General features: G+C 36.5%; 1 protein-coding gene across 3 annotated transcripts in view; it reads left to right on the forward strand.

The window, feature by feature from the left end:
* The window catches only part of ATP7A (ATPase copper transporting alpha), a 132,221-nt gene that overhangs the window by 97,882 nt on the left and 9,251 nt on the right, over positions 1–25,088 (forward strand). For 2 of the 3 annotated variants that reach the window (XR_011536195.1, XM_070605791.1), the window contains exons 8-19: positions 725–801; positions 995–1,220; positions 2,325–2,558; positions 3,970–4,061; positions 5,066–5,193; positions 6,148–6,302; positions 6,522–6,656; positions 14,158–14,352; positions 16,001–16,183; positions 17,956–18,172; positions 22,947–23,093; positions 24,641–24,783. Coding sequence is in view for 2 of the 3 variants with exons in the window: in XM_070605791.1 (XP_070461892.1) it covers positions 725–801; positions 995–1,220; positions 2,325–2,558; positions 3,970–4,061; positions 5,066–5,193; positions 6,148–6,302; positions 6,522–6,656; positions 14,158–14,352; positions 16,001–16,183; positions 17,956–18,172; positions 22,947–23,093; positions 24,641–24,783 (1,932 nt within the window). In the remaining variant the exon portion in view is untranslated. The remainder of the gene's footprint in view (positions 1–724; positions 802–994; positions 1,221–2,324; positions 2,559–3,969; positions 4,062–5,065; positions 5,194–6,147; positions 6,303–6,521; positions 6,657–14,157; positions 14,353–16,000; positions 16,184–17,955; positions 18,173–22,946; positions 23,094–24,640; positions 24,784–25,088) is intronic. The other variant, XM_070605792.1, reaches the window with a different exon arrangement.

Genomic DNA, 25,088 nt, shown 5'->3' on the forward strand with positions numbered 1-25,088 from the left:
TTAGCACTTGAAAGTATAGTGTATGTTACTGTCTATGCTCATGAGTCTTACTTAGGTGTAGTTTTCTTTTTATACTTTGTTTTATTGAGGAACATTTTTGTTTGTGTTTTTTTCTGATAGAACAAGAGTAAAGACTGCATATGCAAGGCGTTGAATAATAGATTTAATATGGGCTAGCTTTTGTGGCCTATTATTCAATTTTCTGTACTTGTTCAGGGGATGGATGGATGGATAGGTAGATGTCAAAGCTAAAATTTTTTAGAAAGTGATTAATATACATCGGTACTAGTAGATGATGCTTGTCTAAACATAAAATGTATGTTTTTACTGCTGAATTCTTTCTTAGTAGGTCATCAAACACTCTGTCAGCCTGACCAAGGAACAGATTCTGCTTTTTTCCAAAATTGCTTATTGGAGGCTTTAGTTTACTTTTTGTTATAATAGGAACCTCTACTGAGGACAGCTGTGCTTGAGTTAAATCATTAATTTGAGAACAGTAGGAAGATGTTAACTAGACTTGAGGAAATATTCCTTTCTTTGATGAAAGATTAGAAACAAAGGTAATTAAGGGAAGGAAGCACATTTTCATCTTTGTATTTCCCAGATTGACTTGCACCCAGTAATTGAATTGAATTGTTCTTAATGACAATACCATGGCTTAGAATTTCTCTATATAATATTTATGTGTTCAGTGAAATAATTGTTTTCTCATGAATTTCCTTAGAGCTTAGGTTTTAAAGCTTCTTTGGTCAAGAAGGATCGGTCAGCAAGCCACCTAGACCATAAACGAGAAATAAGACAGTAAGTACTTTCGGAGTGTCAGTGAAAAACAGAGTTTGACTCCTCGTTACAAATTTAACATCCTCTTAGCATGTGGGTTTTTATAACATCATCCCTATACTGGGTGGAGTGGTCACAATTTATATTTCTCTATAGTACATAGAATCTTTAACCATTAACTACTTACTAAAATGAGTTTTCTTTTCTATATAAGATGGAGACGGTCCTTCCTTGTGAGCCTATTTTTCTGTATTCCTGTAATGGGGCTGATGATATATATGATGGTTATGGACCACCACCTTGAAACTCTTCACCATAATCAGAACATAAGTCAAGAAGAAATGATCCACATTCATTCTTCTATGTTCCTGGAGCGCCAGATCCTGCCAGGATTGTCCATTATGAATTTGCTATCCTTTTTATTGTGTGTACCTGTACAGGCAAGTGAAATGTTAGCAAGTGTATTTAATAATGAAAAATAGCCAAAATGTGGCAGGCAAGGCTATTTTCAGTTGCAGATCAGATATTAGCCAGAAGTCTGATTATTTTATGCTGGATGCTTTACAAAAATAATCTTAGACTGAGTGGTTAGTTCAAGTAGATAATAAATTCCACTTAACTCCTTAAGGATATTGTTTAGTGACAAACAGAGAATAAGAGTGCAATTCATATTCAGATATGAATTTGGTATTCATATCTGCTATTGGATATAACTTTATATTTAAATTTACATTATTATAATAATAAAATATATTTAATATTTTATATTAAATATATTAGAACCAATTATATTTATATTAATTCTATTAAATACATTATAAATATGTTTTAAATTTATTATATAAAATAAAGTAATTATAATAATTATTATATTATATTATTGTTTTTGTTATTTCTCCCTGGCACTTGAGTTCATTACTTTCTGTATGTTTTCAGTTCTTCTCTTTATCTCCAAGATAAACTTTTACTGTGAAACACTTCCATCTAAGTGTTCATCTAATAAATTCCTAATTTAATTCCTAGTCTAATAACAAATCTATTCCTTTTTCTGACCCTTATAAAAGGCAATAATGATTTTTAAAACATCGTAGTATGTTTCTTTATACTAATGAAAAATAAGCTTTTCAGTTAAGTTTTCCAACAAAAACAGCCACAGATCCCATAGCTTGTGATATACCACTTAGGTTAAATTTTGGAAAGGGGGAGGTGAGTTTTATATAAAAAATCCTTGTTAGAAGAATGTAATTCTTTCCCCAGTTCAAAAAGAAAAATCCAAGAACCATGTGACTATGCTTATATTATGAAATATCCATTGGATCATAGAGGACAGTTGCCAAGGGCTTGCACAGCAATTTGAATCCCTACACACACATCTCTGCTAAAATACAAACACTATTGGTGCAGCTTAGAATCTCTCCTTAGTGTTTATGGATTAGATAAAAGCCAAAGGAAGTTAACATTGATACTGTATCTTAGCTATTGAGGTATATATGTGAATTTCCGCATTTTTTAAAAAAGCAATGATTATTGTTTCTATATTACAGTTTTTCGGAGGCTGGCACTTCTACATTCAGGCCTACAAAGCACTGAAGCATAAAACTGCGAATATGGACGTGCTGATTGTGCTGGCCACCACCATTGCATTTGCCTACTCTTTGGTTATTCTTCTGGTTGCAATGTATGAGAGAGCCAAAGTGAACCCTATTACTTTCTTTGACACGCCTCCTATGCTTTTTGTGTTTATTGCACTAGGCCGGTGGCTGGAACATATAGCAAAGGTAAAGTAAGAAAGACTGACATTTGTTAAAATCTTGTGTGGAGAAATGACCATAATATTTTCTAGACCACGTACTGGGAATATACATTGATTTATGTAGTTAACCATTTACTGAAGGAAGTGTTTTTGGGCAACATTTTATTTTTTTTTGTGGAGGATTAGCCCTGAGCTAACTACTGCCAGTCCTCCTCTTTTTTGCTGAGGAAGCCTGGCCCTGAGCTAACATCCCTTCCCATCTTCCTCTACTTTATATGTGCGACGCCTAGCACAGCATGGCATCCCAAACGGTGCCATGTCCGCACCCGGGATCTGAACTGTGGCGAACCCTGGGCCGCTGAGAAGCAGAACGTGCGCACTTAACCACTGTGCAACCGGGCCAGCCCCTGGGCAATATTTTAAGTTAAATATTCCTTTGGAAGATTTATCAAATTTATGGAATTAATACTGTAGATAGTATCATATGTCCATGTTTATTTTGAGAGAGACATTTGAGAAGTACTTGTTTTATTTATTTATATCACATTATTAATGGAAAACTTAGTGTGACCACAAGATTTAGAATGATGGAAAAAGATTCACCTGTAATCCCATGCTATAATGGAACTCACTTTCTAATCCTGTTTTACATACGATTATATTTTACAGAGTGGCAAACATAGTTTACATACCACTTTCTACTCTTAACACTATAAGGTTTTTTCCTCCTTTTTGCAGTCTAGATAATTATTTGGTATTTCTGCATAATATTCTGTCAAATCAATCTACTGTAATTTACTAAACCATTCTGGTTTTGTTCTCAATTAGAATGTTTCTAATTTTTAATTTTAGATAATCCTGCATTAAACATATTCATGTCTAATAGTTGTTTCTATTGAATTAGTATCTTAAGATAAATTACAAAGGATATGATTAAAGGGCATACACCTTTCTATGGCTCATGCTACACACGGTAACAATTTTTGCCAGCAAGGGTATGTTAATAAAGTTGTTTTACTACTACTTCATCAGCATTTACTCCTGTCTAAATTCTCGCTAAGTTAGTAGGCATTAGATGGTATCATGGAGTTGCTTTAGGTTGCGTTTCTTCTATTAATAGCAGGGATAAACATTTTTCCACATATTAGGTATTATATTTCTTCTTAAATGAATTACCTGTTCATGTCCTTTGCCCTTGTACCTATTGGGTTCGTGATGTTTTTATTAATTTACATTGTTTATTTATAAATTATACCTAGTAATACATTTTATATTTGTGTACTTCGTATTTTTGAAGTGAAACATTTTCTCATTTGAACTAATTAATATTCCTAAAGCTGCCTTTTGAGTAAATGTTAAAGATTGTATCTTTATTTTAGGTAAGACTTGAGCTTTTTCTTCCTCAGCATTGTTAACATGTTTGTTTTAATTTATAGGGCAAAACCTCAGAGGCTCTTGCCAAGCTAATTTCACTACAAGCTACAGAAGCAACTATTGTAACTCTTGACTCTGATAATATCCTCTTGAGGTATTTATCTTCATTCTTCCCCCTTCTCTTTTCTAACTTCTTATGAAAAATATCAAATATATACAGAAGTAGAGAGAAGGGTATGATGAACCTACATAATCTGTCTCTCACATTCAGCAATTCTTTGTATTTGCCACCCTTCATCTATGCATCCTATCTTTCTTTCTCTTGTTGTGGTAGTAGTTTAAAGTAAATCCCAGTCATATTGTTTTACTGCTAAATATTCCTGTAGTATCTCTGAGAAAAGGACATATTCTTATATAAGTATAATACCATATTGCATCTACCAAAATGAACAATAATTCCTTAATATCATCTAATACGCAGTCCTTATTCATATTTCTCCCTTTGTCTCCAAAATGTTTTAAGTTTCTTAGTTTAAGATGGAATTTAAACAAGATCTATTCATCATTGCATTTGACTGACGTGTTTCTTTTAATCTACACAGCTCCTCCCTCCATTTCCCCTCCTTGCTTCCTCCCCACTCCTCCCTGTCTCTACAGTTGGTTGGTGAAAGAAACATCCATCAGTTGTCCTGTAGAATATCCCACAGTCTGAATTTGTCTCTTTGCTTCCTTGTGGTGCCATTTAACTTGTTCTATAACTCCTGTGTTACCTGTAAACTGGAAGTAAGAGCTAAAGGCTTGAAAAGATTTCACTCTTTTGTATTTCTCATTTGTATACTCATAAAATTGTTTAGGCAAATTTACACAAATAAATTGTTTAGTGAAATAAAACCCCATTATATTATTTTCTAAAGCTTTCATTTATTCATTCAATGACTGTCCTACAAATATTTAGAGTGCCTACTTTGAGCCAGGTACTGAGCTGTTCCCCAGCAGTGGACAGGACTGACATTGCAGTTGCTAGCTTAAATAGAGCTTCTGGCTTCCAGTGGTAGCAATTGTGGAGCCACAAGTTTGACATGAGCTAAAAAGCTCGCATGGACGGATCAGGCTGAGAAGCATATTGTCACGATGCTTTTTATTTTAACTCACATTCAGTGAAGAACAAGTGGATGTGGAACTTGTACAACGTGGAGACATCATTAAAGTGGTTCCAGGAGGCAAATTTCCAGTGGATGGTCGTGTTATTGAAGGACATTCTATGGTAGATGAGTCTCTCATCACAGGTATGTTCTTTCAGAGGATCATGACATGAAAGTGAAGTGAATCCAAAGTGTTAATTCAAAATAGGCATGAAAGGTAAAGAGCTTTTTGTAGAAAGTATGGAATGAGTATATAATGAGCAAAGGCAATATGAGTTCTTTTTAAGAGTGTATTAAATCAATTTATACAGGTTTACTTTGTGGTTTTAGTTATGCTACTCAAGGCTCTTTTTACTGAGGATTGTTAATTACTAGAATGTATAACCAAAGGAAGTTTTCATTCTGCTGTAGAGCCCAATAGACTTAGGTAAATTTTCCAGGGCAAATACTATTTTGTCTTTCTGCTCTAAAGACTGGTCTAGTCTGAGCTGGCATAGGACTCCAGGTTTTCCCACATCAGGGTCTGCTCTAAGGGAGCAGACCTGGAGCAGTTTGAGAGATCTTACATAACTAAGGCCAATCCAGAGCAGAAGCAAAATAACACCTTTCCTCCTTCAACCTTCAGGATGGTGCCGGAAGAAGCTCAGCTTATGGACAATGTGGAAATCATTTAGGACTCTGTTTCTCAATAGGGGTGCTACTGCCAGTTTGGATGGCACAACTCTTAGTACCAGGGGACTGTCTTACACATTGTAGTAAATTTAGTATCCCTGACCCTGGCTCACTAAATTGGAGTAGCAGCACCCCATGTCTCCCCAGTAGTTATTACAAACAAGAACTCCCTTTTGGAGCTCCAAAAGTATCTGCCAACAAGAGCTAACATATTAGGTTTTCCCAGTTTAAGATATGCACCCCTGGGCTTGGCCCAGAATTGATATAAGGGAAGAGGTAGGGCAACTTTCACCTAGGCATTTGTCCAGATTCTATTTCAGAAATAAGAATCTCTTTTCTAGATATTTTTTGACTTAACAAATAATGGTACATTTCAAGATAGTGTTTATTTATGCTCACTAAATCTTATCTTTATTCCTTATACAGGGGAGGCAATGCCTGTGGCCAAGAAACCTGGCAGCACAGTAATTGCTGGTTCCATTAACCAGAATGGGTCACTACTTATCCGTGCAACCCACGTTGGAGGAGACACAACCCTTTCTCAAATTGTCAAACTTGTGGAGGAGGCGCAAACATCCAAGGTAACTTAACTCCCTAGGAGAAAGAGAAAGTATTTTCCTTAAAGCCTGCTCAGTATAAATCTTCATCTAGTTTTTGTGTTTTCCCTTCATTCTCATTGCATTAATATGGAGTTTATTAAAATATTTCTCTTTGTGCTCAATACGAAATATACTCTGTATTTATTATCAGAAAAGGAGACTTTTGATATACTTATTATTATTATTATTATTTAATTCTAGGCTCCTATCCAGCAGTTTGCAGACAAACTCAGTGGCTACTTTGTTCCTTTTATTGTTATTGTTTCCATTGCTACCCTCTTGGTTTGGATTATAATTGGATTTCTGAATTTTGAAATTGTGGAAGCCTACTTTCCTGTAAGTGACTTCTAACAACTCTTTACCGTATGTAAAACAATTTGTGAATCTTTTACATAAGTAACTAAATGGAAAATGCTATTATCTTTAAGGGACTGGAGTGGGAAGGTGATAAGAATAACATTTGCATTTATGTAAAAGTAAAAGATTGCCTTTTGAAGAGATTTTTTTCATGATGGCTTGTGATTTTCTAAAAGCAAGTACTGAACTTTTACCTTTTATACTTAGTCTTATTCCCAGCATGATTTTACTTTCACAAAGGACTGTAGATATATTGAGGAAAACCTTGGGATCTCAGCTCTGCCACGTCCCATCAATGTGATCTTAGGTCAACTTAATTTCTCTCTCAGCTTCAGTTTCCTCATCTATAAAGTGAGATTTTAGTAATACCCATCCTGCATAACTTGCAGTTGTGAAAGTCAAATAAGATGATATATTAGAAACACTTTGTAATTTATTAAATGTTTTATAAATATAAGATAATATTAGTGCCTGTTCCTCTCTAGTTGTATGATAGTCTCTAAAGTATGGTGTCGTAAAGTGGTAAAGTGGACCTGGCCATGCTTCATATTAGAGATATAACCTTTAAATCGCTTAACTTTTCTTATCCTCACTTTTGTCATTTGTGATGTACTGATAATAATACCTAAATTGCAGGATTGGGATTAATATAGGTGAAAATATACACATATGACATATATGAAAGCATGAGCTTAGATATCTATGAAAGTCCATTCCAACTCTGTTTCTATACAGATCTGTAACTCCTAGATGAACACTTAGTTTAAGCATTTGAGAACTTAGTAAAAATCTAGCATTGTAAAACCAGTACTACTAAGAAAGGCTTCCTTTATTGTTTCTTTATTTTAAAAAATGCCATGCTGTACACTGTTTCATGCTTTATCCCTTCAATTATAGAACAAGTAGAATAGTAACAACTATGTATCTATTCCATGATATGGTCATTAGGATAATATAAAAAAGTTTCTTTTGATGATTCCCATTAGTTAAGTACACATTGAACAAGAGGATGTCTGGGGAGTATTTTGGAATGTGTATCCTTCAGAATTTTTTTCTCATGAGTTCAGGGGTTCTTAGGAGATTTTCCTAATACTGTCAATTGTATTTACTCACGCAAGCAATATTGAATGTCACTAAGCCCTATACTACTAGATATACTCAGTTCACATTGTTACGGTGAAAATAATTTTATAGAAATGTGATTAAGCTCCCTTTGCATGCTGGGTGATTGGATGAATTTTTTTCATTATCTTTAAAGAACAGTGGAAACTGCTGGGCCTCAAAAGGCATCTCTTACGTAAGGCCACGTCTCCAAGATCAGGAGATATAGCTGACTCACCTAATACATAGATATAAGCACAGAGAAAGAGGCATAATGAGGAGGCAAAGGAATACGTTCCAAATAAGGGAACAGGACAAAACTCCAAAAAAGAACTAAATGAAACAGAAATAAACAATCAACCTGACAAGGAGTTCAAACAAGGAGTCATAAGGATGCTCACTGATCTTGGGAGAAGACTGGATGAACACAGTGAGAATGTCAACAAAGAATTGGAAACTGAAAAAAACCCAATCAGAAATGAAGAATACAATACTGGAAATGAAAAATTCACTAGAGGGACTCAATAGCAGAGTAGATGATACAGAAGAACGGATCAGTGAGCTGGACAAAAGACTAGAGGAAATCACTCAAACTGAACAGATAAAGGAACAAAGAATTAAAAAGAATGAGAACAGTCTAAGGGAACTCTGGGACGATATCAAGCGCACTAACAATTGTATTATAGGTGTCCCAGAAGGAGAAGAGAGAGACAAAGGGGCAGAGAATCTATTTGAATAAATAATAGCTGAAAACTTTCCTAACCTAAGGAAGAAAACAGACATCCAAGTACAGGAAGCACAGAGAGCACCAAACAAGATAAACTTAAAGAGACCCACACCAAGACATATTGTAATTAAAATGTCCAAAATTAAAGGTAAAGAGAGAATCCTAAAACCTGCAAGATAAAGGCAACAAGTGACATATAAAGGAAAGCCCATAAGGCTATCAGCAGATTTCTCAGCTGAAACCCTAAAGGCTATTTAAAGAGCTGAAAGGAAAAACCCTACAGCCAAGAATACTCTACCCAGCAAGATTATCATTCAGAATGGAAGGAGAGAGAGTTTCCCAGACAAGCAAAAATTAAAGAAGTTTATCACCAAGAAACCAGTTCTACAAAAAATGCTGAAGGGACTTATTTAAGTGGGAAAGAGAAGACCACAAATAGGGATAAGAAAATTATCAAAACAGAAAAAAAAGAAGCAGGCAATAAAATCACTGGTAAAGGCAAAAATACATTAAAGGTAGCAGATCAACCACCTATGAAGATAATATGAAGGTTAAAAGACAAAAGTACTAAAATTACCTATTTCAATGATAAGAGGGTAATAGATAGACACATACAAAATAAGAGATATGATTCAGAAACATAACATGTGGGAGGAGAGGAGTAAAAGAGTAGAGCTTTTAGAAAGAGATCAAACTAAAGAGACTATCAACTCACTATAGATTGCTATATATGTAGAGTATTATATATGAACCTCATGGTAATCACAAACCAGAAACCTATAATAAATAAACAAGTAAGAGAAAGGAAATCAAACACATTACCAAAGAAAGCCATCAAACCACAAGGGAAGAGAGCAAGAAAAGAAGAAAGGAACAGAGAAGAATGACTAAAACACCCCCCAAAAAAGTGACAAAATGGCAATAAATACATATTTATCAACAGCTACTTTAAATGTCAGTGGACTAAATGCTCCAATCAAAAGGCATAGGGTAGCCAATTGGATAAAACAAACAAGGCCCATATATATGCTGCATACAAGAGACATACTTAAGACCTAAAGACATCACAAACTGAAAGTGAAAGGATGGAAAAAGATACTCCAGCATGGGAAAGAAGTGAAAGCTGGGGTAGCAATACTTAGATCAGACAAAGTAGACTTTAAAACAAAAACTGTAACAAAAGACAAAGAAGGGCATTACATAATGATAAAAGGAACAATCCAACAAGAAAATGTAATACTTGTAACTACCTATGCACCCAACATAGGAGCACCTAAATATATAAAGCAAGTATTAACAGGCATAAAAGGAGAAATAGACAGTAACACAATAATACTAGGGGACTTTAACACTCCACTTAGACCAATGGATAGATCATCCAAACAGAAGATTAATAAGGAAACATTGGCCTTAAGTGACACATTAGGCCAGATGGACTTAGTAGACATATACAGAACATTCCATCCAAAAACCACAGAATACACATTCTTTTCAAATGCATATGGAACATTCTCCAGGATACATTAACATATTAGGCCACAAAACAAGCCTCAAATTTAAGAAGATCGAAATAATACCAACCATCTTTTCTGACCACAGCAGTGTGAAACTAGAAATCAACTACAGGAAGAAAATCAAAAAAGCCACAAATATGTGGAGATTAAACAAAATGCTACTGAACAATTATTGAGTCAATGAAGAAATCGAAGGAGAAATCAAAAAATACCTGGAGACAAATGAAAATGAAAATACAGCATGCCAAAATCTATGGGATACAGCAAAAGTGGTTCTAAGAGGGAAGTTCACAGCAATTGAGGCCTACCTCCACAAACAAAAGTCCCAAATAAACAATCTAACAGTGCATCTAAGGGAACTGGAAAAAGAAGAACAAAGTCTAAAATCAACAGAAGGAAGGAAATAATAAAAAAGCAGAAATAAGTGAAATAGAGACTAAGAAAACAATAGAAAAAACCAATGAAACCAAGAACTGGTTCTTTGAAAAGATAAACAAAATTGACAAACCTTTAGCTAGACTCACCCAGAAAAAAAAGAGAGAAGGCTCAAATAAACAAAGTCAGAAATGAAAGAGGAGAAATTACAACAGACACCTCAGAAATACAAAAGATTATACAAGAATACTGTGAAAAGGTACACACCAACAAATTGGATAATATAGAAGAAATGGATAAATTCTTAGAATCATACAACCTTCCAAATCTGAAACAAGAAGCAGTAGAGAATTTGAATAGACCAATCACCAGTAAGGAGATCAAAACAGTAATCAAAAACCTCCCCAAAAATAAAAGTCCAGGACCAGCCGGCTTCCCTGGTGAATTCTACCAAACATTCAAAGAAGACTTAATAGCTCTCCTTCTCGAACTCTTCCAAAAAATTGAAGAGGAGAGGAAATTTCCTAACATATTCTACAAAGCCAACATTATCTTCATACCAAAACCAGACGAGGACAACACAAAAAAAGAAAATTACAGGCAAATATCACTGATGAACATTGATGCAAAAATCCTCAACAAGATACTAGCAAATTGAATACAACAATACATTAAAAAGATCACACACCATGATCAAGTGTGATTTATTCCAAGAATGCAGGGATGGTTCACCATCTGCAAATCAATCAACATGATACACCACATTAACAAAATGAAGAATAAAAATCACATGGTCATCTTAATAGATTCAGAGAAAGCATTTGACAAGATACAGCATCCATTTATGATAAAAACTCTAAATAAAGTGGGTATAGAAGGAAAATACCTCAAGATGATAAAGGCCGTATTTGACAAACCCACAGCTAATATTGTTCTCAATGGAGAAAAACTAAAAGCTATCCCTCTAAGAATAGGAACCAGACAAGGATGCCCACTTTCACCACTCTTATTTAACATAATATTGGAAGTCCTAGCCAGAGCAATCATGCAAGAAAAAGAAATAAAATGGATCCAAATTGGAAAAGAAGATGTGAAACTGTCACTATTTGCAGATGACATGATTTTATATATAGAAACCCCTAAAGAATCCACTGAAAAACTTTTAGAAATAATAAATGAATGCAGTCAAGTTGAAGGATACAAAACCAACATACAAAAATCAGTTGCATTTCTGTACACTAAGAACAAAGTAGCAGAAAGAGAAATTAAGAATACAATCCCGGGGCCAGCCCAGTGGCGCAGCGGTTAAGTACGCACGTTCTGCTTTGGCGGCCTGGGGTTCATCGGTTCAGATCCTGGATGTGGACATGGCACCGCTTGGCAAGCCATGCTTTGGTAGGCATCCCACATATAAAGTAGGGGAAGATGGGCATGTATGTTAGCTCAGGGCCAGTCTTCCTCAGCAAAAAGAGGAGGATTGGCAGCAGTTAGCTCAGGGCTAATCTTCCTCAAAAAAACAAATACAATCCCATTTATAATTGCAACAAAAAGAATAAAATACCTAGGAATAAACTTAACCAAAGAGGTGAAAGATCTGTACACCAGAAACTATAAAACATTGTTTAAATTGAAGAAGACACAAAGAAACGGAAAGATATTCTGTGCTCTTGGATTGGCAGAATTAACAGTTAAAATGTCCATACTTCCTAAAGCAATCTATAGATTCACTGCAATCCCTATCAAAGTTCCAACAACATTTTTCACAGAAATGGAACAAAGAATCTTAAAATGTATGTGGAACAACAAAAGACCCCCAATAGCCAAAGGAATCCTGAGAGAAAAAAGTAAAGCTGGGAGTATCACACTCCCTGATTTCGAAATAGACTACAAACCCGTAGTAACCAAAACAGCATGGGACTGGCACAAAAACAGACACACAGATCAATGGAACAGAATCTAGAGCCCAGAAATAAACCCACACATATATGGACAGCTAATTTTCAATGAAGGAGCCAAGAACACACCATAGAGAAAAGAGAGTCTCTTCAATAAATAATGTTGGGAAAACTGGACAGCCACATGCAAAAGAATGAAAGTAGACCATTGTCTTACATCGTACACAAAAATAAACTCAAAATGGATTAAAGACTTGAATGTAAGAATCTGAAACCATGGAACTTCTAGAAGAAAACCTGGGCAGTACGCTCTTTGACATTGGTCTTAGCAGCATTTTTTCAAATAGCATGTCTGATCGGGCAAGAGAAAGAATAGAAAAATAAACACATGGGACTACATCAAACTAGAAAGCTTCTGCGCAGCAAAGGAAACCATCAACAAAGCGAAAAGACAACTTAATAATTGGGAGAAGATATTTGCAAACCATATATCAGATAAGGGGTTAATATCTGAAATGTACAAAGAACTCATACATCTCAACAACAAAAAAACTAACAACCAATTAAAAAATGGGAAAAAGATCTGAAAAGAGATTTCTCCAAAGAAGTTATATGGATGGTCAACCAGCACATGAAAAGATTTTCAACATCATTAACTATCAGGGAAATGCAAATCAAAACTACAATGAGATACCACCTCACTCCTGTTAGAATGGCTATAATTAACAAGACAGGAAACAATAAGTGTTGGAGAGGATGTGGAGAGAAGGGAACCCTTGTACACTGCTGGTGGGAGTGCAAACTGGTGCAGCCACTGTGGAAAGCAGTGTGGAGATTCCTCAGAAAATTTAGATCTACCATATGATCCAGCTGTTCCACTGCTGGGTATTTATCCCAAGAACTTGAAAACACAAATGCGTAAAGATCTGTGCACCCCATGTTCATCGCAGCCTTATTCACCATAGCCAAAACTGGGAAGCAACCTAGGTGCCCATCAAGGGACGAACGGATAAAGAAGATTCGGTATTTATACACAATGGACTACTACTCAACCGTAAGAAATGATGAAATCCGGCCATTTGTGACAACATCGATGGACCTTAAGGGTATTATGCTGAGTGAAATAAGTCAGAGGGAGAAACTCAAATACCGTATGATCTCACTCATAAATAGAAGATAAAAGCAACGACAAACAAAAATGTAGAAACAGAGATTGGATTAGTGTTTACCAGTGGGGAACGAGGGAGGGAGGATGGTGAAAGGGGTGATTAGGCACGTGTGTGTGGGCATGGATTGTAATTAGTCTTTGGGTGGTGAACATGATCTGATCTGTACAGAAATTGAAACATAATGATGTACTCCTGAAAGCTGTATAATGTTATAAACCAATGTTACTGCAATAAAAATAAATTAAAAATAAAAAGAATAATATAACAGGCAGATTTATGTCCTTAATATACAGAAATTCAGAATTCTTTCTGTTCGTGATAAAATTTGTTGAGAATTAGGTCTCATGTTTGCAGCTATTTTTTGAAAGTCCGTAATAAAAACACTTATTCTCAATATTCAGCAAAATAAAAAAAGCCGACTTTTATGTTTCTTATATTCACTCCATAGTTTGTAACTCTGGAATCGGTAAAATTGAAATATTGATTTTAGGACTGTGACTTGTTTGCCAATTATGTCACAATTTCTTATATTCATGAAAAAGTCTTTTCTTGCTAATAACTAATATGTGTATGTTGATAGCTAAGTAGAATTATGTATGACTTCAAAATTGTGGTTTTATTTAAATAGAATTAAGCTCTGTTCCTTTTGTTTTATACAGCTCTAAATCAATAACAAAAACTCACGTCTTTCTTTTAAAGGGCTACAACAGAAGTATCTCCCGAACAGAAACAATAGTACGCTTTGCTTTCCAAGCCTCTATCACGGTTCTGTGCATTGCATGCCCTTGTTCACTGGGACTGGCCACTCCAACTGCTGTGATGGTGGGTACAGGAGTAGGTGCTCAAAATGGCATCCTAATCAAAGGTGGAGAGCCACTGGAGATGGCTCATAAGGTAAGATAGTCCCCAGAACTAAGAACTGTCCCATCCGAACTGGCAGTAGCACCCCTATTGAGAAACAGAGTCCTAAATGATTTCCGCATAGTCCATAAGCTGAGTCTCTTCTGGCACCATCCTGAGGGTTGAAGTAGGACAAGTGTTATTTTGCTTCTGCTCTGGATTGGCCTTAGTTATGTAAGATCTCAAACTGCTCCAGGTCTGCTCCCTTAGAGCAGACCCTGATGTGGGAAAACCTGGAGTCCCATGCCAGCTCAGACTAGATGAGTCTTTAGGGCAGGAAGACAAGATAGGTATTTGCCCAGGAAAATTTGCCCAACCCTGTCAGGCTGTGAACCTATTTGTGTGCTTCCATGTGTGTAGTCTTCACTGTGAGGTAGCACTTGTAGTTCCATTGCTGTTTCTCTGCCTTTGCTGCCACTAACTGACAGTTTGCAACTATGACTTTAGGAATATAATCCTATTCTTGACCTCTCTCATATTAGAATTTCTAAGACAATCTCAGTCAAGGCTACTTGACTTCAACTAAAACCACGTTCCTTCTAGTGTGTTCTTATTATGAGGATACAAACTATATACAGATGCATGTAGTAAATACAGAACACACCTTAGAACAGGTTTGGAACATTATCTAGCCAGTGAATATAGTCTATTAGTTTTTATAGTAATTTTTTATTTTTAAAGATTTTGTTTTTCCTTTTTCTCCCAAAGCCCCCGGTACATAGTTGTATATTGTAGTTGTAGGTCCTTCTAGTTGTGGCACGCGGGACGCCGCCTCAGCATGGCCTGATGAGCGGTGCCATGTCCGCGCCTAGGATCCGAACCGGCAAATCCCTGGGCCGCCGAAATGGAGTGCATCAACTTAACCACTCGGCCATGGGGCCAGCCCCAGTAATTTTTTATTTTGATATAATTTCAAACTGAAAAAAAAAGTTGCAAGAATAGTATAAAGAACTCCTGTATACCCCTTACGGCAGATATCAGGATCCTTTCCTAAGAACAAAGACATTCTCTTACATAACCACAGTACAAAGATCAAAATCAAGAAATTAATATTGATATGATATCATTATCTGATCTATAGTCCACATTCCAGTTTCCTCAGTTGTCTTTATAATATCCTTTATAGCTATTTTTTCCTCTTGTCCAGAATCATGCTTTGTATTTAGTTGTCGGATCTCTTTTCATCTTGGTTCCTCAAGCTATTCATTTTTGAACCAGGTCTTATCTGGTGTTCACTTCAACCTAATTACTTACCTTTCTCGTATAATCATCTGCCTACTGCCCAGATTTCCCCTATGGATCTCTCATTCAATTAGTCCTGAAAGCCTTTCTCTTTCCCTGGAGGCACTAGAGGCATCTCCTAATTACCTATTAACGCTCAAGCCTTAACAATTAGTTCTGGTTGTTTCACATCTATCCACAGTGCAGTCGAACATTTGCAAGGGAGGGCTATTTCTTCCCTTACCCCCCTTCCTTTTGTTCTCCCAAAGACAGTTCATTAAGTCCAATTAAGTCAAAGGTCAGTTTATTAAGAAACAAAATAGTAATCTGTTTGTCAAAGTAAACCTTTTCTCATTTATGGAAAGGTGATATTAAGGATTATCAAGTCATATAGGTGCATGATATTTTTATTTTCTTACAGGTAAAGGTAGTGGTATTTGATAAGACTGGAACCATTACCCATGGAACCCCAGTAGTGAATCAAGTAAAGGTTCTAGTGGAAAGTAACAGAATGTCACGCAATAAGATCCTGGCTATTGTGGGAACTGCTGAAAGTAACAGCGAACACCCTCTAGGAGCAGCCATAACGAAATACTGCAAGAAGGTACAATTTTTCCCTTGTTTATTAATGTAGTCATCTCCTATAAGAATTATCCAGACCAAATCGAAACTATGTTTGACTATGATGTACATATATATATATATATATTATATATTATATATGTATATATATATATAGTTGGTATAAGGCTAGAGAGACTTGTATTTTCTCATTTTATTTTATAATGTATCTTAGTTTCTTCATACAGAAAAGTGTAAAGATGAAAACAGAAATTAACTATAATTATGCCACACAGATAACCCCCTGTTGACTAAAAAATTAAAATAGAAGTAATACATATTTATGGTAGGAAAACTCAGCTGGTTCAGAGTTACGTAATAAGAAAGGGATATCTCATTCCCCGCCTTCCATAACTCCTCTCTCCAAAGCTTAACGAGTGGTAACAGTCTTTTTAAATAACAGCTTAACCAGATACAATTCACATACTATTAGGTTCACGGTTGTGAAGTGTACAATTCAGTAATTTTTAGTATATTCAGAAAAGTGTACATCTATTAACCATTTTTTAATGGAGATACCAATATATATGCATTTATTATTGTTTAAACTTTACATAGAAAGGTCACACAGGGACCAGTCTTGGTAACTTTTTTCTTTTATTGAATGATTTTTACGTATCAGGACATATCGATGTGCCTTGTTATTTTTAATGGCTATCTTGTATTCTATTATATGATTGGTTTTTTGGCACTTACAATGTATACTTAACATGCTTATCAGCTTTTGCAAGTTCGTCTCTATGTTAAATGCCTATCGAGGCAATTGCTAGAGCAAAGGATACATGCAGTTAAATTTTGATGAATATTACCAGTGCCAACAGGAGAAATATTACCAACAGCCGCATGAAAGGTTGTATCAGTTTATACTTTCTGCAAATTGGAGTGTGCATTTCCCCACATTCTTACCAATACTTTATTTTTTCCAATTTAATAAGAAAAAATATTTGCTCACTGGTTTGCTTTGCATTTCCTTAATTGTTAATAAGGTTTAGCATCTTTTCATGTTTTGGCCATTTGAATTTATTTTTCTGTAACCTGTCTGCTTGTATCCTTTGCCTGTTTTTCCATAGGATTGTTTGCCTTTTTCACATTGATTTGTACAAGTTCTTTGTAAATTATCTCATATAATTTTACAATTAAAATGTGGCAATTTGTACCATTGGTGTTGCCATTTCTTTATTCGTTCTCTCCTTTTTACCTATTAACTGTTACTGACCTGGCTTCTTTACACTCAAATCAAACAACAGAGAGCATGAAGATAAAAAGAGCCAGGAAACAGTGATGCCCACCAGAATTCTTACTTGGCTTACCAAGGCCACAGAATCATACTAGAGAGGCACTCTGGTAACTAAAGGCGCTATTCTTTGTTATCCTTTGCCCTGTGCTGAATAGAAAATCTGACTTGACAATAGAATTAAATATTTAACTTGTAATTCTCTATGGGAAAGGGTGGAGAATATTGATAAACCTCCCACGTTTTCTTTTCCTAAACTTGGTATAAATTTTAGAGAGTGAGATTAAAACAAAGGACTCTGATGTTCTCCTGTAACTTTGAACGTTTTACAAACATTATATCAAAATCCACTGTCAGATAGGCCATGATAATTGACAGTTCTATTCTAAGCATTTAGAATTAACCAGGCATGTAGCATGCGTCTAAACGTTTGGAATTAACCAGCAGTAATCTTGATCTTGCTAATGATGACCTTGAATTATTAGAACAGCAGACGAAATCCTTCTGTTTCTGTTTCTTAGGAGCTGAACACTGAAACCTTGGGTACCTGCACAGATTTCCAGGTTGTGCCAGGCTGTGGTATTAGCTGCAAAGTCACCAATATTGAAGGATTCCTGCATAAGAATAACTGGAAGATAGAGGAAAATAATATTAAAAATGCATCCCTGGTTCAAATTGATGCAAGTAATGAACAGCCATCCACTTCATCTTCCATAATTATTGATGCCCAGCTCTCAAGTAACTCAATTTTCTTTGTAGTACCAATTATGGGACAGTTATTAATAGATATCTGACTTTATAATCCTGAAATGTTATATAGGAAACAAAAATTGACATCATAGTTTCATTCTCTCAAATCGGTTTTACCGTAGGCCTCCTGATCACTTCACTCATGTGACTCAAGAACATTTCCCAGCTGTGCTCCTTGATTCCACTACAGGGTGATGAAGTCTAGCCTTAGCCGATCTTCCATCTCAGTTCAGCCATCTTTCTTTTATTTCTCACCACAGCTACTCTAAACTTTTTATATCCTTCACAAGATCCTGTGACCTTCCCCCTATTTCCCTAAGCAAATTATCTGACTTATTTTTCACATATAAATTAACGTTCTCAGACATTTTTTTTGAGATGTCAAAAATGAATGTGTTCCTTCATTTTTCTTTTTTTTTTTTTTTTGCCCAAAATGATTCCTTTTTCAGGGGAAGAGATATCCCTCATCTTGCCTAATGAATCCCCTCATCTTTGCTCTAGATCCCACCCTCTCTTTATTCCTCAGGGGCCTCACTCTCTGTTGTGTATGCTTTCTTTATTTTCCAACTCTCTTTTTGTAGTAGCTTCTTCTCCTAAACATATAAACATTTCTTCCATCAAAATCACTGTATTCCCATTTAGATTTTGTCCTATCTGTCTTTCTTTCCTTTTATATCCAAGCTTCTAGAAAGAGTAGTCTACGCTTGCTGAATTCACTTATTCACTGCAGTCTGGATTCTGCCCCATCCGTACCACTGAAACTATTCTTTCTGTGTCCACTGATTACCTTATTCAGTACCCTCTCCAGTGGTCACTTCTCAGTCTTCCTCCTGCTTGACCTCGTGAAAGCATTTGACAGTGTTGACATTCCTTCCTTCCTAAAACTCTTCCTTCCCCTGATTCCATGACCCTGCTTTCTCTAGATTCTCCTCTCGTCTTTCTGGCTGTTTCTTCTAATCCTCCTCTGATTCCTCTTTTCTCCCGCTTTTGAATGTTGGGTGTCCTCAGGGTTTTGTTCTTGGCTTTTTCTCATTTTACATGCTCTCTCTGTAGAATCTCATTCATGCCTATCACTTATTCTACCACCTGTAGGCTTCCACTACCACTTCCAAGTCCATATGTCTAGCCAAGGCCTCTTTCCTGAGTTTCTTGTTGTTCTATCCATCTGCCCCAAAACACGATATACCCACCTAAGTGTTCCAGCACCTTCCCACCCATTTATGCTCGAGTGATTTTGCTAACATGCACATTAGATTATATCACTTTCTAACTAATACATTTTATTACAGTGGCTCATAATTTATTTTTGAATCATAAACTTTTGGAGGAATGTGATGAAAACTGCCTACCCCTCAGAAAATTTCTGTTTCAGAGGTTTGCATATATCCTAAAGCTCATCCGTGGAATTCTGTTAAGGATCCCGGCTTTACTGGTCCTCTCTCTCCTACAGGACAAAGTTCAGTCTCTGGACTTTGTTCAAGATCTGTTGCCCGTGATGCATTTCCTGCCTCCCTGCACCACCCATCTTGTCTTCTTCCACGGCCCCCAATGTACTCTGTGTTCTGTCCATACAGAGCTACTTATAATTCCTCCTTACATCTTGTCATTTCATGCTTTTTAGATCATTTCATTTACTCTTTTCTCTGGCTAACGTTGTTGTCCACAACAGCATCTACCTCATGAGCTTGTTTTCATCTTTTAAGACTTAGCTCACGTCTCTCTTCAGTGAAGCCTTCACTGACTGACATACATAGGCAGAGACATTTGTTCTTCTTTTTAAATTATAGCTATACTTAATCTTTGTATTGTGCTAAGTACACTGCATGATCGTTCTTTATTTACCTGCCTAATTCTATTAAACTGCAATTTCTTTATTTGTCTATGAACTTTTAGTATCAAGCACCCTGACACATAGTAATTTCATTCATTTGACAGCTTTTATTAAGCATTGTTCAAGACACTAAAGAATCAGCAGTGAGCAGAATATACAAAGTCCCTGTCTCATGGAGGTTACATTCCGGGTGGGAGAACACAAGACATGAGCAAATAAATAAGAAAATGTAGTATGTCTGATGGAGGAAAATAAAGAAGGGTAAGGGATATAGGGAATGCTGGGAGTAGCCGGTCCTATTTTATATAGGATAATCAGGGTAGGCCTCATTGAGAAGGTGGTATTTGAGCAAAAACCTGAGGAGGGGGACAGAGAAAGCTATGTGAATATCTGTGACAAGAGTGTTCCAGGCAGGAGGAGCGTTAAGTACAGAAGCCTTGAATTAGGAATGTGCTTGACTAGTTGGAGGAAAAGCGAGGAGAACAGCATGGCTAGAACAGAATAAATGAGTGGGAAGGGGATAGGAGACTAGGTCAGAGAGGTAGGGCAGGACTAGATTGTGTAAGGACGTTGAAAGGACTTTGGTTTTTACCTTAAGATGGAAAGCCATTGGAGAGTTTTGAGTATAGGAGTGACAGAATCTGACTTGATGTTTTATTTTTTTTTTTTTTAAAGATTTTATTTTTTCCTTTTTCTCCCCAAAGCCCCCTGGTACATAGTTGTATATTCTTTGTTGTGGGTCCTTCTAGTTGTGGCATGTGGGACGCTGCCTCAGCGTGGCTTGATGAGCAGTGCCATGTCCGTGCCCAGGATTCGAACCAACGAAACACTGGGCCGCCTGCAGCGGAGCGTGCGAACTTAACCACTCGGCCACGGGGCCAGCCCCCTGACTTGATGTTTTAAAAGTATTACCTTGGCTGCTCTGGTGAAAATATACCACTGGAGGTGGGGATGGGGGCAAGGGCGAAAGCAGGGGGACGAGTTAGTGGACTTTCATCATAATCCAGGTGAAAAATAATGGTGGCTTGGACCAGTGTGGTAACCGTAAAGGTCATAAGAAGTGGTCAAATTCTGGATCTGTCTTGAAGGGAGAGCTGTCTGACAGATTATCTCACAGATTGGATATGGGGTATGAGAGAAACAGGAGTCAAGAATTATGCCAAGGTTTGTGGCCTAAGCAATTTAGAATAATGGAGTTACCATTTCAATAAGATGGGGAAGACCACAAGAGGGGCAGTATTGAGGAAAACTGATCAGGAGTTTTGTTTTTGACATGTTAAGTTTGAGTGCCTTTTAGGTATTCAAGTGGAGATGTTATATAAATGGAAATATCAACTAGGCAGTCGGCTGCACAAGTCTGGAGTTCAAAGACACAGAATGGGTTGGGCGTAGAGATTTGGGAGTCATCTACATATACGTCTGTGCTGTCCAAGCTGGTAGCCACTAGCTACATGTGACTATTTAAATTTAAATTCATTAAAATTTAATTTAATTTAAAATTCAGCCCTTCAACCATACTAGCCACATTTCAGCACTCAATAGCCACATAATGTTAGTGGGTACTGTACTGAACGGAGCAGATACGGAACATCTCCATCATCACAGAAAGTTCTATCAGACAGCGCTGATAGAGATGGTACTTAAAGCCCTGAGACTGATAAGATCACCAAAGAGTGATGGTAGATAGAGGGGGAAAAGAGGTTTAAGGTTTGAGCCCTGTAACACCACAAATTAAGAGGTCAAGGAGCTGAGGAAAGATCGGCAAAGAAGGCTGAGAAGCAGTGGTGAGTGAGGAGGTAACTCATAAGAACGTGTTGTCCTAGAAGTGAAGCGAAGAAAGTGTTTCAAGAAGGAGAGAGTGATCCACTGTGTTAAATGCTGCTAATAGGGCGAGTAAGGTGAGGACTGAGAATTAGCCATTAGGTTAATTAAAGGTCATTGGTGTGTTTTATGAACAATTCTTTGGAGTAGTAGAGACAAAAGCTTTATTTGAGTGGGTTCACAAGAGAATAGAAAGATATGAGTTGGAGACAGCCAATAGAGACAACCCTTTCAAGAAGTTTTGCTCTGTACAGAAGCAGAGAAATGGGGCAGTAGCTAGAGAGGTAAGTGAGGTTTTTTTAAAAGATAGGACTATGTACAGCAGGGATAGAAAATTTGATTATGCAGGAGAGAGAAGGGAGACTTGTTGGAGAGATTTCTAGAATAGGCAAAGGAGGGGGACGTAGTGCGCAGGTGGAGAGGTCGGCCTTAAATCGGAGCAGGGACAGTTTATGATAAGAGAAGGGACGCTAGATTAATGTGTACACAGGCACAGGGAGTTGGGGAGATGTGGTAATGAGGGCTTGTGGAAGTTCTCTTCTGGTTGCTTTTCTTTTCTTTCTGAAGTAGGAAGCAGAGTCATCTGGTATGAGAGTGAGAGAAGAGAAGGTATAAAATAGCCATCTAGAAGGAATGGAGAATGAATGGACTAGGGAAATGAGAATTGCCAGAGAGTACTAAGGGCCCACTTAAAGTGGCCACATGTTTAAAATGAGACGTCAGTGAGGTTGTATGTTTTTGTCCAGTCACATTCAGTTACTGATGCACAATAAATATGTTGAATTTAATTCAATTTCTGTGGAAGGTCAAAAAGAAAGCTTCACCAAGAAAGTAACGTTTGAACTGGCTCTTGAAGAATATGATGGAGTTTTGTATTTGGAGAGGAAGGGTAAGGACATTCCAGGTGGAGGCAGCAAAATGTTCAAGGGCCCAGAGGCATGGAAGAACAGAGTGTGTTCCTGGAAAATTTGGAAATCACTGTTGTAGGCTGTGTTCTATCAAAAATACAGTGTAATGACTGTGCAAAGTTAGACAGGAAGAATGTGCTTCACAGGGTTGTTATAAATATTAAACAAGCTCACGAAATGTTATTTCTCTACTTTCTGTCAGATTCTCTTAATTCTCAGCAGTACAAAGTCCTCATTGGTAACCGGGAGTGGATGATTAGAAATGGTCTTGTCATTAACAACGATGTAGATGATTCTATGAATGAACATGAGAGAAAAGGTCGTACTGCTGTATTGGTGGCAGTTGACGGTAAGGTTTTCCATAAGTACACTATGACTCAGTGTTGTGATCTCACTTACTGTTTTATGTGTGTTTTTAGAAATTTCTGAACTATGAGGGTTATTTGAAAGCAGCCTCAATGCAAAGTGAAAATGTTAGCATTAACTTAATTTAATTTAAAATTCTCTTGCATTTGCCTGGCTTTGTTATTTTCCTCTCTAGCCTGTGTTTTTAAAAAAAGGTAATCAAGGATTTTTTTAAAACCTAAAAATAACGTAACATTAAAGTAATAGCAAAGTAAAATAATATCCATAATCTCATCATCCTAACACAGTGTCAGTTTTAATTGTATGTATTCCATTTCTGGTTTGTGTGTGTATGTGTGTGTGTATATATATATACACACAGAATTACAATATTAGTACATATACTGTTTTTAAATGGGTGCATTTTATTGTATGTAAATTCTACCTCAGTAAAGTTGAATAAAAGTTTAAAATCCTTTGTACACATACTATTTTATTTTGCTTTATTTTATTTAATACTATTTTCCAATTTTATTTTTATTTATTTATTTATTTTTAATTTTTTATGTGAGGAAGATTTGCCCTGAGCTAACATCCGTTGCCAATCATCCTCTTTTTTTGTTTGAGGAAGATAAGCCCTGAGCTAACATCTGTGCCAGTCTTCCTCTACTTTGTATGTGAGATGCCTCCACAGCATGGCTTCATGAGTGGAGTAGGTCCGCACCCAGGATCCAAACCTGGGAACCTGGGGCTGCTGAAGTGGTACAGGTGCAACTTTAACCACTCAGCCACAGTGCCAGCCCCTCCAATTTCATTTTAATGCTGCATAATTTCTCCAGCTTATACACTGTGATTAATTTAATCATTCCCTTGTTGAAAATTTAAGCTATTCCTAATATTTCATTATTGTGAATAATGCCACAGGTAAGCGTCTTTGAGGTTTTAGGTGTTTTCTTTTGTTAAATTATTTCTTAGGGTAGATTTCTAGCTGTGAGATTAATTAGTCAACATTTATAATCCTTGCTAAGTATGAAGGCAGTAGCTTAGTATGGCCTTTTTAGGTCCAGGAAGAAGCAGAAAATACCATTTACTTTTGTTTTTAAAATAAAATAGCTACTTGTGGTAATTTTTTTTTCCCAGTATAAAATGCCAGTTTTGTCTCCATCCACCTCCTTCACCTTAAAAAGAAACAAAAGGTATTAGTTTTCAGTTTCATTTTCCTTTAAATTAGCTTAAGTGTTTGGGGCTATTGGCTAATACTTCTCTAAGGAAAGAAAGAGTCTTTTAGTATCCAGTAAGGTCTCTCTTCGCATTTTCCTATTACTACCTTCATTAGTAACCCCTGCCTCACTCTGACATTTTCATAAGCAAATGGGAAGATTTGTCTCAGGGCTTGTGGTATAAAGTCTCTGTGGGCTAGGAGATATTTTGAGTTAAGCCAAGCCCCAAATAACTTAACAAAATTCATTTCATTCTGAAATTTTAACTCAGAATATTATTGTGCTTTCACCATATTTCAAACTCTGTTATTTTCTGGTGCTCCTATATTAGACGAGCTGTGTGGCTTGATAGCTATTGCTGATACAGTGAAGCCTGAAGCAGAATTGGCTGTCCATACTCTGAAATCGATGGGCTTAGAAGTAGTTCTGATGACTGGAGACAACAGTAAAACAGCTCGGTCTATTGCTTCTCAGGTAATTGGTTTACTTGATTGTTGGGTTGGGAGTATTTCTAATTCTTCATGTACATTTTCTTTCTTGCCTTCAGATACTAAAAAAATTTATATTACCTATTATCATCATTATCATTGTGTGGCTATATCTGGTTCCTTCAGGAAGAACTGGCATGCTGTGTGGGAAGGACTTTGGGCTTTGTGTGTTACTGTTATAAGTAAAAAGCTATTTGCTTAGTTTCTGAGATGCCCGAGCGACACCATACACCAGTTTCTCTTGATGCTTCCACTGAAAGGTTGCTCATGTTCTTCACTAGTGCAGCCCGC

The sequence above is a fragment of the Equus przewalskii genome, chromosome X, assembly GCF_037783145.1.
Source record: "Equus przewalskii isolate Varuska chromosome X, EquPr2, whole genome shotgun sequence".
Classification (NCBI taxonomy): domain Eukaryota; kingdom Metazoa; phylum Chordata; class Mammalia; order Perissodactyla; family Equidae; genus Equus; species Equus przewalskii.